The sequence below is a fragment of the Doryrhamphus excisus genome, linkage group LG4 (genome assembly GCF_037039965.1).
Source record: "Doryrhamphus excisus strain RoL-2023G ecotype Guam linkage group LG4, RoL_Dexc_Guam_v1.1, whole genome shotgun sequence".
NCBI classification, from domain to species: domain Eukaryota; kingdom Metazoa; phylum Chordata; class Actinopteri; order Syngnathiformes; family Syngnathidae; genus Doryrhamphus; species Doryrhamphus excisus.
Genome location: NC_136360.1, coordinates 13611915 through 13629645, shown reverse-complemented (window position 1 = coordinate 13629645; position 17731 = coordinate 13611915). Strand labels below are relative to the sequence as shown.

At 41.5% G+C, this 17731-nt stretch overlaps 1 protein-coding gene across 1 annotated transcript in view; it reads right to left on the bottom strand.

Annotated features, from left to right (window-relative positions):
* Positions 1-17731, bottom strand: part of lpp (LIM domain containing preferred translocation partner in lipoma) — a 144214-nt gene that overhangs the window by 57196 nt on the left and 69287 nt on the right. The window contains exon 6 of the mRNA XM_058072881.2: positions 3293-3883. Within this exon, the coding sequence (XP_057928864.2) occupies positions 3293-3883 (591 nt within the window). The remainder of the gene's footprint in view (positions 1-3292; positions 3884-17731) is intronic.

Below are 17731 nucleotides of genomic sequence, written 5' to 3'. Positions count from 1 at the left end.
GGAATCAAAGGCAAACAAATCTGCTAAACGTCACCTTTTGTTTTGGTGAAGGCAGCGCCACACTGGGACTGCGGCGAGCTTTCAAGCAATATGTAGATGTTTGTTTTGAACAAACATAATTAGACTTATTTTCTACATTGGAGCTCGTTTGTGTTTAGCAAAATACAGTCCTTGATGAGCCGCTCCCAGCGGAGTCCGGGCCCGCTTTGTATGTGCGAGCGGCACCGCCAGCCTTGAACGGGAGCAAACTCGGGGGCCTCGTACTTTCCAGAGATGCACTCGGATTAGAATAGTCGTCTCCATGGCATCGCTTTCCCCCTCGTTTTGTAGCCCAACCACAGCCTTTTGGAATTCTTCTCAGACACGGCATGTACTATAAAAAGGTCTGTTGTCAGGATTCCTGCAAGCCCTACCACAATTCATTCACTCTGACAACCTTTTTCATAGCTCGGGCCCCAATTTTTACTTATCAAAAGGTGTTTCACTTGAACAGTTCATTCATTAAAAGTGTATTTTAGGGGTTTTATTTCAAGGTTATATACGACAACTTTCACAAAATATTCTTTACAGCTAACATTTTTGTGTTCATGATGTCTGCCAAGTATGACGCAGAATCTGATTGGATGCGTCAAAGAAAAGGAAAGTCAAAACAGACATCGTAAAATAACAATAGCAAAATGTAATATGTTCATGATGTCGCCCAAGAGTGAGACAGACGCTTCTGATGGCACTGCGTCAAAGAAAAGGAGAGGAAAAATGAAGCAAAATCCTGACAACAGGCCTCCGCGAACTAGTTCCGTGTGTGAGGCGTAAGGATACATAGTTGCGTGTCACTACACTGGGGTAAGCCAACACCACTTTTCACACTTTACAGATGACATTTTTCTGTTCTTGATGTCTTCCAAGCGTGAAGTAGACTTCTGACGGCAATGGGTCAAAGAAAAGGAAAGTGAAAGCATCACAAAATGAAGGAATTGTCAGGAATTGTTTTAGTGTTACGATGTTTTGTGTTACAATGTTCTGTGGTTACATACGCACAACCGCACAATTTTAATAAGGTAGAAGAAAAAAAACTAGCTCTGTGCGGGAGGCGGAAGAAGACCTAGTTGTGTGTCGCTAGATTAAAGGAAGACAACGCCACTTTCATTCTTTGTAGTTGACTTTCCGTCAACTTATAACATCTCCCAATCGTGAGGCAGACTCTGCGGATGGCGGTGCGTCACAGAAAAAGAAAGTGAAAAGCGAAGAGAAATTAGACAAGTAAAATGCAGGAATCGTTTTGTGTCACGATATTCTGTGGTTACATATCTACAAGCATATGTTTTTAATACGGTAGAAGAACAAGAGAAGTAGTTACTTGCACAAGGCGGAAAAGTAGATAGAGTACATAAGCATCACTTATGTCACTTTTAGTCAACTTTTATCCCTCTGTGAACACTCAACATTACCCACGTATACATGGACCCATTTGGTTTATTTGCTCAAACAGAAAGAATGTAACCTTTGTATACACCTCATTCCGAAAGAAAAGTGCCAATCCGAATGAATATATAATCGGGTGGAATATTCCTTTCCCCAATCCGATTGAGGTATCCTGTACCCGCTCAAATGTAAAGTTGTCAGGGTGCGTTCTTCGTCATCGTGTTTTTCTTCTTCTGTTGTTTATTAGCGTTTGGCAAGCAGCTTTCGGTGTGCATTACCGCCATCTGTGGAACAGAATCTAAACCCTATTATACTTTATTCATAAGTCCAGTTTTATTAAAAAAGAAAATATATATCTATATAAAACATGTCATGAGTTTAATTATAAAATATTAGCAAGATTGAATTTGATCTTTTCCTGTTTAAATTTATCCCGAGTGCGTTCTTTCAGCGCATGCTCAGATATGACGTAACACGCAGCTCCAGACGTTCTTCAGTTTTGAAAATGGAGGCGAGCAATCGTCACTAGAAGTTTGTTTTTGATCCAATCTAATTTCAAGACTGGACGAACAAAAAACACGCAATACGGAGTTATTCCAACAAGTGAAAGAAAAACTCGGGCAAGTCGGTATCACGTGATGTTGATGTTTATGTTTTACTGTGCATGCCCCATTGACTATTCTGTTTGATTATAGCAGCGCATGTAGACAAGAGATTGGAATATTCCTTTCCATGTAAACCATTGTTTTCAGAAATGTAATTCGGAAAGATTGCATTCAGAAAGAAAAAACTCCTCATGTAAACGTGGTTAGTGTATCAAATCTCACCGGAGCAAAGGTTTGACGCTGGGAACACCAAGTGTAGATAGGATTGCAATGTTTATAGTGTGTCTGTGTAAATATACCATGGTACTACATGGTGGGTACGGCTAATATTTGGGTGTGCTCAATAGTCTGGAATTTGCTCCAAAAATGTTCAGAAAGGGGAGAAATGCCAACCAACATTGGTCAAAACCGCTGAAAGGGTGGAACCATCATGAAGGATAAAGATGTTATCGTTGAACCTGCTCCTATGAAATAGACAGTGATAACTAAGCAACGGTGAGACTTCCTCCCTCCAATAATCCTGTCGGCTCCCTCCTGCCTTGTGACACGAGGCCATTAATCTTTTAATGGCTGTTTATGTCATTCATGTGCCCTGTATGCAGTGTGAGTGACACAGGAGTTCATTTATGTATAAGATCCTGTTTACACTGTCTGAAATTCCACTTCTACGGTTGTGAAGTTTAACACCCAACACTTTCACTATGTTCTTCCACTTAACCCCTCACAAACTCTACACTTTTATGGCATCCCTGTGTGCAGAGAGGATTACGTCTCCGCCTGAAGTGAGAAGCGCTATCAAGTCAACTAATCTTTTTGTCTTTGCATGCCACCCAAAACAAACAAGAAAGAAATCCAACGACAGAGCCGAGATAAATGCTTCAGAGCAGGAGCTGCCTTTTTCTGAGACAAATGGAATCCAATGGCGCCAAGCTCCCAACAGACGTGATCTTTCAAAAATTCATAAAGGTTAAAATAACAGTTTATTCTATGCATCTCAATGAAAGAGGAGAAGTACCTCCTCCACTTGCATTACAGCACACGCACACAACAAAAACACACGTTCCTGCATGAATTAAAGTACCATCAAAAAGGATGTGAGCAGATCAAAAGTCAAAGACAACTTGTGTGAGACGTTCTTTTTTTTTAGTGTTGCCACCACAGAAGGGCACTGACAATGCCAGAGACGAACAAGTGTGAAGATAACCCTAGAAACAGAAATGGACATTCCCATATAGTGATATAAGAACTGTAGTTTGGGTACTCACCTTTGGTGGAATAGTTGGTCCAGACGTATAGGGGGTCAGGCTCTGTGGCACATCGGTGATGTAGGTCTTCTTAGGTCCAGGTGTTTGGTACGGTTGGGCCGGTTCGGCTCTCCTGAAGCCCTGGCCGCTTGCATGGTGGCCCGACGGGTACTGCTGCTCCTGATAGCCACCCTGAGTCATCGGGGAGAAGCCGGGCTGCGGCGGTCCGTAGGCGAAGTCTGGTCCTTTGGGCTGGGCCGGCATGTACTGCACCTGGGTGGGGCTGCGGACCGGATGCTGCGAGCCAAAGTGCTGCCCACTGGGAGCCTGATGCTGAGGGCTGGGCTGGGCCGACCTCACCTGGACGTTGAAGGTGGGCTGGCTGGGCGTGGAGGCTGTGGCGTAGGAAGCGGCGACCGGCTGGGGTGCCGCATGGGGTGCCACGTGGCTTTGAAGCTTGGCCGGCAGAGTTGACGAGCCGCCCCCTCCAAGGGCCTGAGGTTTGGGGGTCGACTTCTTTGTGGCTGTCAGAGGTGGCTGAGTGGGGATGACCATGCGCTTGTAGCCGGTCACTGGAGCGCTGGGAGTGGACAGCGTGGAAGATCCACTGGGCTGGAAAACAGAAACAAGATATTTGATGGCTGTGTTCTGCCTAAAATGAAATGAAAACTAACAAACGTCCAAAGATATTGCGGCAAGCATCAGTTTGTTCAATAAGCAGTACGCGCCCTGACGAGAAGGAGGCAGCAGACATCAACCAACAACTTTTATTTTGTGCACACAAACACAAAAAGTTTGCTTTTATATGAAACATCAAAAGAGCCACCCTCTTATTCAGCCCGCTACTAATATTTAGCACAACCTGTTTGCTCTGGCTCATAAACGATATAGCAGAGAAGAAGACGACGTAGCAGGAGGGATCCGTGTTGGCAACTTAGCGACTTTGTCGCTATATTTACTGACTACTCCTCCCAACAAGTGGCAAGTACTGCTGTGGACCCCAACCAGTTGTAACATTTTGCAAACACATCCTGGCCAAGTGTGCAATTCAACAATTAAGAGAAGAGCTGTTAGCGCAGTGGTTAACTTCTTTTTACACTTTTTTGAGTAATTAAACAACTAGAGTGTGCTAGAGAGTTAAAATGTTACCTAAAATATTGCCCGTGTAGTAGTTAACTTCTTTTCTCGCTTGTTACAATGGTACCTAAAACACTGGCCAAGTTGTGTTAACTTTGCTATATGCTTGTACGACAGTACTCCCCCTGTGCAGTCCTGTGGGCAGCATGGAGAACTGGGGGGGGGGGGGGGGGGGAAATAAATATATAAATATAATTATTATATAAATAAATAATTCCCACATTTTATTTTCTTCTTTATTTTATTCAAGCTACTGTGCCTCTGCATGCGTAAATGATGTATTTAAGCAGGGGTGCCAAAAATGCAACCCGAGGAATATAATTTGGTAATGGTAATATTTCATTTGAACATGCATCAGATTACAATTGAGTGCATCCCATAATCAGTTCACAGTTCCACATGTCCAAAAGGAGTAGGAAGAAGCAAAGCTTATTAAATCCTACCCCTCCATCTGGTACTTTTACAATCAGTAACTGTTACATTTGTTCACTTCCTGCTTTCCTAGTATAGTTTTTTGTTTTTTTGTTATTTATTTAGTTTTATTTTATGTTTGTCACATACCAAAGTATGTACTTCATCCTTGTATTTAGCAAACATCAACTGCTTGTATTGTTTCTTGAATTGGCTCATCGTTGTGCATTGTTTGGGGTCCTTACTCAATCCATTCCATAGTTTGATTCCACATACTGAAATGCTATGGCTTTTTAACGTAGTCCTAGCATATAAGTATTTCAAATGTACTTCTTCCCTGAGATCATATTTCTCCTCTCTTGTAGAGAAGTATTGGATGACATTTTTAAGTAAGGTTATTTTTAGCCTTATGCATTATTTTAGCTGTTTGAAGATTAACTATATCAGCATGTTTAAGTATTTGTGATTTTGAAATAAGGAGTTTGTATGTTCTCTGTAGGCGGCATTATGAATTTTGAATAATTTCACACAACAACAAAAAAAAGACAGCAGTAATATTACAAGGACAAAGTCAAAATATTAATTCACTCACTACCAAAGACATATTTATTCTGAAGTAGAAATAGTTCAAAAATTAAAAAGCAGAAATGATAAAAACAGATGCAATTTTCCAAGAATAAAGTCAAAAATAGTCAAAAAAAAGTTATATGCAACAATATGCTAATTTACACGACTAAGCTAAAGTAAGCTAAAATACAAAATAAATTGAAAATGGAAAACAGTCCTTTAGTAGCATAGAGATGAAAAATATATTCTTGGTGTCATTATTAAGTGAAAGATTTTTTTTTTTTTAATTAGATTGGGCAATAAAGTCAAATATCAAAGTGGTGCTTGCATCCTTTCATTTTTGACCATGTGACCCGTGGTGGGAAAAGATTGTAAGGTATCATCACACAAGTGAGTCAGCCCGCCGTCCGGGGGGGAGAGGGTGGGGGGGGGGTGATTGGTTTGGAGACAGCACATGACACTTGTGCTGACTCCGGCTGCTCAGGCGGGAAAAACGTTAAATCACGGAGATTTGCAACGCTCCGTGTTCCTGGGAAGCGTCGAGCGAAGCCGCACAAGCCTCTGCAAGCTCTGGCGGCTGTGTCCGTTGCACAGGAGGAGTCGGGGGTAGATAACATTTCAATCAGATGTCAGGGGCTTGTGCCCCGAGTCGTGTCAGTCATAATTGTTTTTCCACCAGCGCCACGTATCGGTGTCAGACATGCAGCCAGTCTAAAAAGGGTCTATCATTAACCTTGGATGGCCTTATTAGGTTAGCGCCTAAAGCCACAAAAAAAAAAAAACTGAGTCAATTACAAAACTTGCAGCACAAGGAGAACAAAGACGTGTAGTCTTTAAGGCCTCTGGAACTTCACTTGACGAGACATCTTCTAAAGGACAGCGATGGTTTCAATGTGTGTATTGTTTGGCACCTTAGCCAATGTCATAAACAACATTCACCGACTCTTTTTAGAGAGTCAAGCTAAAAGAACCGACTCTTCTTATAACTGGACTCTTCTTTCTTCTGAATGAACCACAGCTCCCCGGTGCCGGCATCACTCATGCATCACTAGGCTAGACCGGCTAGTGTTGCTTAGCCATTTAGACGAGGGTTAGTATGTGCGATCATGCTAGGTATTGCTACAGCATTTCATACCTGCGTCAGCTTGTCAGGGTTTGGCCGTGGAATGTGAGTGCGGTATTGCAGCAATTCACATTTTATTTCTCCCGGAATGGCAGCTTTCTACTTTTCTATAGTGTTAGAAATGGCTGCAGGAATGTGATAGCAGATTCCCTTTTGGTAGATACTGTACAGGCATCAACTTTTCCTGTGAAGAACCATTACAAGCGCCAGAAAACATTACAGGCTTTCACTCGGATTTTTGTCTCACTGATTAGCCCTGATACTTCCTTAAAAAAAAAAAAAAAAAAAGTGTCTGTGCATATGTATGCGCTGAATTCTCCACTGTGCCCTTTAGGAAGAGAAATTACTTAATTTAAATGTTTCATGCCTTTTAAATACTGCAGATTATTAATTTATCTTAAAGGCCTCAGAACCTACAGTAGCATTTAGTTAGCACATCACTGGAAATGCAAATTTGCCCTCACCAAATCATTACCGTCATGGTGGAAATTAGTGTGTGTTGGGGGGGGGGGGGGGGGTGCAGTCCGATGCTAATGAAACTAATCTCATCTGTCTGCAGAGTGGAAGACATTTTTATTTTAGCACATTTTAAAACACACAGATCACACAATATAATCTTATTAAAAAAAAGCACTTCAAGTGTCGCCACAAAGCCCTTTTGAGACTTTACATAGCGTGTAACACATCCTTTCTTCTTCTTAACACCCTGAAAAAACACAATATGTCCTCCCGTCTGCCTCGGAGTGTTTCTAAACCAAGTATTGCACACATTTTCTTTCCAACCCCAACATTTTTTCGACACCAAAACAACTCCAACAAACTTCAGCAAATTTTGCTTTGGCTTTTTGGTGACACCATGCCACAGAAGGGTGCGGGTGATGATAATGAGGATAAATAATACGATAACCAAAAAAACAGGAACCCCAACCGTACAGTAATCCCTCGTTTATTACAGTTAATTGGTTCCAGACCCAACTGCGATAAGTGAATATCCACAGGATTTGATGTCTTACTTAGAAATTGAACATTTTTGTAATTAGAGCATAGACAGCTTGTTTACAACCTTTTAAATATGCTTTATTAGAGCCCTCTCGACATGAAATAACACCCCATAGTCACCTTTACACTCCTGTTATCCAATATACTGTAATATAATAATAAGAAAAATTACATTTAAAAAAAGATTAATTTTCCTGTGTTTTGCTGTAAATGTGTTTGGGTGGCATACACAAAAAGCGACGCAAATTAGGGATTATTAGATAAATTAAATTGTTGTGAGATTATTCAAACCTGCAATTAAAGCCTGTTGTTTCTGCCGTCAAGTCTGATGCTTGCGTGTCTCACCCAACAATACTGTAACATTACTGTCATGTTGTGTGACCAGTGTAGAATACTACATACTGTATCATCACATCTGAATGCCTTATATTTTGCTTCATTTTGCCATTTTTTGTGCTTGAAAATGCTTAATTTAAGTTACAAAAATACAAGAAACATGCTTAAATATGGATATTTTTTGACTACTAGTATTCAATCATTGTGATTTTGTAGTATATTTTTGAAAAGCTGTGGTAGACTGAAGCCGCAGAATTCTAATTACTGTAAAGCAGGGATGTCATGAGTGCATTTTAGTAGCATAAATTTATAATATTAAAGAAATAAAATGTTTTATTTTCATTTTGGAAAATTAGGTTGCAGAAAAAGTTATGTTATGGCAATAAGTTAAGTCAAAATAAAGTCAAAATAGTAAGAAAAAAAAGCAATTCTAATGAAAAAATCTATGAGAATAAACTTGTATATTATCAGGTGTTTAGTATCATAGGGTTGAATTATTAATTAAAGAAAATATATGATGTTCTTTGAACCAAAATAAAATCCAGTTGTATTTTTTGAAACATTTCATTTGAAAAAAACATTTTAATATGACAATAATGTAAAAATAGTATGGGAATAAAGTCACAATATTCCTTTTTTTAGCAAAGATTTTTTTTCAACACTTTGTATTGAGTTGACTCCGATAGAGCAGCCACAATAACCCATACAGAAAACTTTCTAGATCTTTCACAACCTGCACCTGTTCCAGCTTTCCTTGGATGTGTGCTTCCCACCAAAACAATCTTTTCATTGATTCCACCCACAGCCCACCTCCGGCCACGGCCACTCCGCTGTGATTGGTCACACGCCCAAGTGGCTTCCTAACTCCGAGTGAACCCCACTTTCTAATAGAGTAAGTGTAGGAGTTGATAATAAATTCATAAAGCTGTTGGAAAGCTAATCTACTGGTTGGAGACCCCTGACTTGGTAACGTAGCATAGCACCACTGGTGCTTAATGCACCTTTCCCGGTGAGAGCGCGCTGCTTCGGGTTCCAGCAACAGTCTTGGCGGATATTTCATGTTTGGGAATCACCAACTACAATAACTTGTCTTTGCCTGAGCTTGTTTTTTTGTAAACACAGTAGCAGAGCTTACCTGGCTTACAGACACACCCATATAAGGAAGTCCGCTCCTCTGTGACATCACAAAGGTGCACTTTTACCACGCCTTCTGAAAACGAGCATTTTGAGCCATTCCAAACCCTTTTCAGGTCTCACTTTTAAATGTGCAAACCTCATTATCTGAAACTTTGGCATTGTTTAACACGAGAATACACCATTCTAACTAATAATTGATATTTGTAGCCAATGTTGAAGAAGAGGAATTGACACTGTTCCATTTGTCATATTAATTGTGTAATTATCAATGAACATTTCCAAGCGGTTGACATTGTTAATGACTAAACTTGAGCTGGAGCAGTGGACATCCTGATGACTGGTACTTGCTAGTGATCAGAGAGGTTGAACGCGATAATAGAGCGTGATTCATCATGTACGTGTCAGTAATGTTGCTTAGAGTCGTGATGACATAGCCTCCGTGCACACAGTCTGTTGCTCAGCCGCCATCACGTGTGCACGCACACACACACACACACAAAACACGCACTTTGCCCAAAGTTTTCCCTCAGCCCTTCACTAAAGTTAACCCTCAGCCTCCGCTCTAATTCGGAGCGACTTTGCAAACAACTTCAGCGTGAAATTTCACAGAGACTCTCAAGAAAGCCTTTTGACACATTAGAAAAGATTAGGAGCGACTATACCAGCCTTGGGGGGCTCCGCTAAAACTGTTAACTTTGCATTTCAAATCACAAGGGTGGAGGATCTTTTTTTTTTTTTTTTTTTGGAAACAAGCTTTAGGAAAACCCCCAAAGTGAGAAAGAAGAGGCTCTGCATCTTTTTAGATACATCTAAGACCTTGGAGAAAGGAAAAAAAACGTTTTTGACGTGCAACTCAACACAATGCGGAGGCTTTGCACTCTTGGCTCGTCCGTCCATTTAAGCATCAGGACTCAAACAACTGAAAGAAGTCCAACACTTTTATATGAGTCTTGTTAAAACAATCCCTGTACAATGTGTACTGTACCTGCAAATCTAGCCTGAACACTGTAACGTGCATGCCATGTTGCTTCGTATGCATCACTATATTACAGGTGTCCAAATGTTTTCCATATAGGTCAAAAGTTTTAGAACACTCAAAATTTCACTCAAATGTAGGAAAAAAAAGTTATAAGATGGTCTTCCATTTTTAATTCCCCTTTTTCTTGCCAAATTTGTAGAAACAAATGACTCTCTCCAGTACAGTGCACCAGGGTATTGCACCACAGTGTATTCTGAACACTGTTTTGATGCAACCAAAGGAAGGAGTAAGTCCCCCAGAACTCGGAAAACCCGTTGCACCAACCGGCATGGCTTTCTGCAGGACAGCTTTAAATTGTTGACACATTTTTTTGTATCATTCTGAAATACACATCTTTCAGTTTGGGGTAACTTTGGCTGTTTATAAACCTCTGGTACTTTATCATTTACCTTTGTAGCATTTCTAGCTATTGACCAAATTTCAAATGTGAATGTCACTAAATAACTGGGGAAATTGGTGTGTTCTAAAACTGCATCGAAGGCCATTATTTCTAATAATTATTTGTATTTGTGGGGCGGCACGGCGGTCAGAAAATGAATGAATGAATTTGTATTTTATTATTAATTTGTCCATTTTATCATTTGTTTTGTCATTTATTTTGTTGTCTTGTCTTGTCACAACATTTAATAAATGACATTATTTAAAATATTAAAATATAAAAAATATTATTTAAAATGTATTATTCATTCATTCATTTTCTACCGCTTTTTCCTCACGAGGGTTGCGGGGGGTGCTGGAGCCTATCCCAGCTGTCTTTGGGCGAGAGGCGGGGTACACCCTGGACTGATCGGCAGCCAATCACAGGGCACATATAGACAAACAACCATTCACACTCACATTCATACCTATGGACAATTTGGAGTCGCCAATTAACCTAGCATGTTTTTGGAATGTGGGAGGAAACCGGAGTACACGGAGAAAACCCACGCGTGCACGGGGAGAACATGCAAACTCCACACAGAGATGCCCGAGGGTGGAATTGAACCCAGGTCTCCTAGCTGTGAGGTCGGCGCACTAACCACTAGACCGCCGTGCCGCCCGTGTATTATTATTATTATTATTTAAAAAATAAAAAATTGTCCTTTTGACATGCATTATTTTCAGGCTTTGATATTTTCATATCATAAAATGATATGGCAGAATCCGGCCCCCGGGCCTTGAGTTTGACACCAGCTAAGCTAATCTAACAACAAAAATAAACATTTCGGAAAAAAATGGAGGAAAGAAAGTAGCAGTACTGACTTATTCAGTTATATAATGGTCAAAACTATGGTGCATGATGCAACAGCTTCATAGAGAATAGGATGTATTATTACTCACTGATGCAACATCGAGTGTTGTTGTTAGCTATATTGGAAAAAGTTCATTTTCAAATTTTTTCAAGGTCTTACAGCATACTGTAATGGCATGCACCTGTGCCCTCCACCCCCGCCGCTCCACCCAGCTGCTTACAGTTCCACAATGTCATCAATGGGAGAAGGTGGAGGAGATGGGTAATTTGCGATGACAGCGGTGGACAGCCAGCCTCTTAGCGTTGTCAAGAGGTAGGTTAGTGTCATTGCTTGGGTGTGTTTATCAAAGACAAAGCGGGTGATAGCGTGCACGTTATTTGACTAACAAACTTTGACGGAACACATTGAGTGCCTCCCCCTCCTCCCCCCGAGACACGCTCTTGTCCCCGCAGTGGGCCGCCCCTGTCAAAACTCAGAACCTGCTGCCGGATCGACCTTAAGGTCAACGAGTGCCGGCGGCGCTGTGGCAGCGTCTCTGCGCCGCGCAGCAAAGCTTAAACAATCAAGAGGGACGAGCGGTAGCGTTTAAGTCAAAGTTACACCAGCCGGCCGCTTCCTGGTGCTTGTGTTAAAAAATAGAGGAGCTTTCCGCTGTTTTGCCCTTTCAACAAGAGGCTGCGTGATGCGCTGTCATCACACCCGTAACTCTAACAGAAGGGGGGACAACACAGTTAGAAAAGGTAATAGATGGTGTGGGAGGAAAGGCTTTTATATGACTTGGATATGTACGCCCTCACTTGACCTCAGGGAGGCAGGAAGTCTCAACGTTGGACTATCAAGGACAGTAATTTCAGATGTTCATATATGCTGCCTCTTTCCACCAGAGGGAGCCAGAGGAGCCCAAAGCACTGAGCCCAGTGGGAGGCTGAGGTCATTGCAGCACTCTGATGAATGCATTGCTCAGACACAATGCTTCATGCGAAATCTTTAAAAGAGTTAAATCTATCATTTCAAACTCACATTGGCACATGTTTGTGTATTTGCCAGGTACATCTTTTGAGTGTTAAGTTGCTATGTGATGAATTTAGTTCTGTTAATAAAGCTGAGTGAGTCTGACTGTTGTTATACTGTTACAGTATATATGCTGACCTTCTGTGATACCATATTTAATCTATTTATTGTGCCACATTTTTTTGTCTGCAAACTCCTCCCACGTTTTCAAATTCCAAACCAATTCAAGTCAATCCAATTCCTCAAAATGTCCACCTCATTTAGGACACTTTGGCTATCTACCAAGACTTTTCAAATAAATTTCCACATTTATAGTAATATTTTCATAATTTCTGTGACAGTTTTCCCACTGAAAATGAATGAGCAATTTATTTGGCGCCTCCTCGCGGTGGAAGATCATTTTCCATTTTCCCATTCCTGTAACATTCTGAAGCACCGTGACCCGAATGAAACACGGAGTACAACCGTTGCTCCTTTGCATTTAGAGGAGCCAGATGAGGTTGCTTGGGCATCTGGTCAGAACGCCTCCCTGGGGAGGTGTTCAGGGCATGTCTGGACAAATTGGAGAGACTGTGTCTCTCAACTGGCCTGGGAACACACTGGGACAAAGTGGCCAGGGAGAGGGAATTCTGAGCTTCCCTGCTTAGGCTGCTGCCCCGCCAACCTGACCTCAGATACTGAAAACCGTACAAGATGGATGGATGGAGAGATTCTGCTTATTCTGTATCATGACATGGCTGAGTTGTTTCCCAACCAGATGGTTGCTGGTTCAATCCTTGAGCCCACTGCGATCATTGATCTTATAAATTACTAAATTCTGTCTGCGTTTTTACTTTCCAAGATTCCGCCTAAAACAAATGGAAAAATAAAATGTGCCCTCTACTGGTGAAAGTAATTTTCCATTCCACTCATTCTTCAAGGTGTGGTCTTCGAAGCATACATTTGCTAATTCAATTGTCAGTCCTCATGTAATACTTCAACATGTTTATATATTTCAACAATCATTCTGCAATTTCAAGTTTCAAAATGTCTAATTTAGCTGTCTTCAAACCAATTCAACATCAAAATGTTCAGCTCATTCAGGACATGTAGGATATCGATCACGACATTCCCACATTTTCCATCATTTAGCATTTGCCATTGACAATAAATGGACAAGTCCAGTGTCAGCCCTATTGAGGGAGAGTCATCGTACATTGAACATTACACGTAATATTCTGCTTATTCCGTGCAAGCTGGCGCAGCTCAGTCCGTAGAATGGTACGTTCCTCAGTCGGTGAAAAGAAATATCACCACTTTTCTCTGGTATTTCTAACTAATGATGTCTAAGTATTCTTCTGGCTATACATTGTTTCGCCACAGTATTAATTTATGGGAGTGCATCATAGCCATGATCTAAGGATATGCGGCGCTTGGTGGAAAGGGTTTAGACCAGGGGTCTCAAACACGTGGCCCGCGGGCCAAATGTGGACCGTAGGACACTAGTTTGAGGCCCCCGCCTTGATATGAAAGTTTAATGTTAGTGCGGCCCGCGCAAGTTTGATATGGATGCTGTATGGTATCATGTACCCAGAAAAAATTATTACGTTTGATTAATGTTCATGTTAAAGGTTAAATAACTCTTAATAGTTATCCTCCCTATCCATGTGGAAGTGGTAAGTTTTTGGCTATTTAAGTTTAAAGGAAATAACTTGAAGGCTACCGTTTAGGTCGCTAGCTCTCTAGTTTGCGAGTTAGCATGTGTCTCAAGACCCTGCAGTTGCGCAATATGTTGTAAATAAAAAAAGTATAAATGTGACTACAGTCGTGTTTTGTCATGTCTACAGGGCTCTAATAATGCTTTGTTAATTTTAATCTGAAAAAAAATAATTTGTCTACCCACCAACTATATGTGGTTTCTTAAGTTTTTTTAATTATTATTAGATTTATTTATTACTGATTGATTGATTTTCTTTATTCTTGATTTGTTTATTTTTCATCTTATTTTGTGCAGAAAAATAAAAATTGACATATTTGTGAACAGTGGAATGTTTTATCAGAGCTTTTATTGTAGAAAATCGGAATCAAAGCACTGAAAAAGTTTGTATATTTTTCTGTTTTTAATAAATGCATTTTTTTTTTTTAAACCTGATGCGGCCCAGCCTTGCCCAGACCCTAGCTCCAGTGGCCCCCAGGTAAATTGAGTTTGAGACCCCTGGTTTAGACCCTCCTGATCTGAAACAATTGTGCGATTTTAAGCACTCACTCTCTACAAAATCGTTGTCTGCGATGGAAAGTTCCAGGCTAATGATGTACACACTCGATGTTGATGTTGTTCATTCACTTTGGAGGGAACAAGGTATGGAATATCTGTTCGCTCATGTCCCGACTTGAACCAAGCTCACCTCTGGACACTGAACGCCAAACATCTCAACTAGTAGGTCGTACGACTCCGACTGAGGCTTCAAACAGACTTACAGACTCCTCGCTTATGGAGAACTACAAGCAAGTCTACTATGTTGTGCTTTTCTTCCGACAGGACCATGTGCTTTCTCAAACTTCTTGTCTAATCTGACACAGCTCCGTCACATCTAACAGTGGTACAAAAATCAAAGCACTGTACTTCCCCAAATACAAAACTATCTCCTTGAGTGGGTTAAATGTTTCATTAACTACTTCTAGATAAACCATGCCAGCTAGTCTTTCCGCCTATTTAGCCGCTTACAAGCTTGTCGGCTGTAAAACTCACCATCAGGGCGGTTTGTTTTGGGTAAGTGCTGTTCCGTGTTTATTCATAATTAAGTTCACTCCCGCACCTCACGAAACAGGAAAGTGGAGTTGAGGTGTTCAGAGATCATATTTGAAGTGTTGAGCAGCTCTCTGGAGTCTTGTAAGGTGAGCGGGGGAAAGGGGGAGGAGGTCACCAACTTGGCCACCGTGCACGCTCAGGGACCCGAGAAGACCACCAGGGAGGTCTGCATTCCCGAAGCGGCGATGTGCAGCGGGAGACTTGGGAGTGAGCAGCACGAAGCTATCATTTTGTGTCAAGTTGTGTCATCTGACGCTGTCCGCAACGTTGCTCCTCCGCCCGCCGGAAGACGAGTGTCACGGCACGGCTTGACGGGGCCGGGTGTGACGCGAGGGGCCCTCGGGGCACCTCGCGGAAGGATCCGTCTCAGCGGCATTTCCAGGACTGGGCTTGGATGCCGACTGTCAGCAGATCTGAGTAAAGGGAGTGTTGTTATGCAGCAACGTGACATCAGGTCTTTGACCCCAAGTATAAATACGGCGTGGAAGCTAGCTCGCTAGCTAGCTCCATGGACTCGGTGAACCTGACACTGATCCACTAAGACAACTGGACTTCTTTCTTTTACATATCATCCCAAAAAGCTTCTCCAGTTCTGCCATCGTCACTAAACAGGTGAAAGCGGCACCAAAAAAATGGTTGCCATGGTTCTGATCAGGGTTAGCAACCATATTTAAATTGTAAAAATAAGGGAAATGCTACGGAAAAATACGGGAAAACTCAAAGCAACTGCAGTAGAAATCCTGTGTGAATGCTGCCATACTGAAGCTGAACTGAAATACACAATGAAAGTTGGAATACGGGATTGGGATTCTCTAAAGCTAGCTGCACACTGTGCTAGCTAATTCAGTTTGAAGCCTCATTCAGAGTCACAGGGCAGGCTAGTGCATGATGGGAGTGCACGACTGCGCTGCAACCAGCAGAGGTGCTGCAGATGCATTCTAAAGATAAACACATCAATCTGCTCAGTACCATGCTGGCACTGAAACAGTTCAGAACATTAAAATGAAAGAATGATATTTTGTAAAGCAACACATTTAGATATGCTAAGAAGTTATATATATTTCAAGAAAACGGTGCAGCTCAGCTGTTTTAATTTTCCACATACAATAAAGTCTCGTTATATCAATATTCTCGGGAGTCGGAAAAAATACCGATATAACCGGACTATCCATATATCCGATCCTGCGCCGAACTGCATTAAAAGTGGGCGGATCTTTGATATGGCGTGTAATTTTCTCCTTGAGTTCATGGATTGCGTATCTAGCATGCTTTTGTACTACAATAAATTTTGTACTACAGTAAATAAAAAACTTACGCTGTAGTGATTACCGGTTACCGGGACATAATTCACCCCGGAACTATCGATAGGGAAGGTGTTGCCACCCGGAGGGGTAGGCGCGAGGGACGGGTGTTTTCCGCTGTGTGTGCTGCACTCTGGTGGTGGAAGTGTGAAAAATAAAGTTGACTGGAAGCAGCCGTTCGCCGTGTTCTTTTTTGGTATTTAAATCCTTAAGCAAAGATTGATTTAAGCTGCTTTTGTATCGATATAAGCAGACCAAATTGGCTGGCGGGAGATGAAAAGGGCATCCTAGTAACCGGATTATCATAATAACCGTGTGTCGTACTAACGGAGCTAATTATATCATAAAAGACTAGAAATTTGCCGGGAAATTAAAATGGTATCGTAATAAGTAGTAATTCGTTTGAACCGATATCGATATAACGAGACTTTACTGTATTTGAACTTTTTTCTTAAATAATATTCTCTTTTATTTTCTTGTAATATTATGACTTTCATTCATTCATTCATTTTCTACCGCTTTTTCCTCACGAGAGTCGCGGGGGTGCTGGAGCCTATCCCAGCTGTCTTTGGGTGAGAGGCGGGGTACACCCTGGACTGGTGGCCAGCCAATCACAGGGCACATATAGACAAACAACCATTCACACTCACATTCATACCTATGGACAATTTGGAGTGGCCAATTAACCTAGCATGTTTTTGGAATGTGGGAGGAAACCGGAGTACCCGGAGAAAACTCACTCATGCACGGGGAGAACATGCAAACTCCACACAGAGATGGCCAAGGGTGGAATATTATGACTTTTTTCCTGATATTATTTTAACTTTTTCCCCAAACAAATTACAATTTACAATTACATTGTTGCTTTGCTCAATTGCCGTTCACATTCCGCAGACGTTTTGCTGATTTTTTTTTCTGTCCCTTTAAGAAGAGTTGCATTGTGGGAAGTGTTGCAGTTGTGTACTTAATCACAGGTGGCCGTGTCTCTGGTCACTGTCTTCTGAAATCTGATTAATTACTTGACAAATGGTCTACAGCCAATCAATCAATCAATATCCTGTCTACTGTTGTGGCTGTTCAAGCTAACCATAGCTAACCATGTGAGCTGCTTGCAAACCAACAATACTGTAAACGATAGAAGAAACAGAATAAGCTAACTGTGTGAGGAAAATACAACAAAACCACAGTTTGTATGGGTTTTCTCCGGGTACTCCGGTTTCCTCCCACATTCCAAAAACATGCTAGGTTAATTGGTGACTCCAAATTGTCCATAGGTATGAATGTGAGTGTGAATGGTTGTTTGTCTATATGTGCCCTGTGATTGGCTGACCACCAGTCCAGGGTGTACCTCGCCTCTTGCCTGAAGACAGCTGGGATAG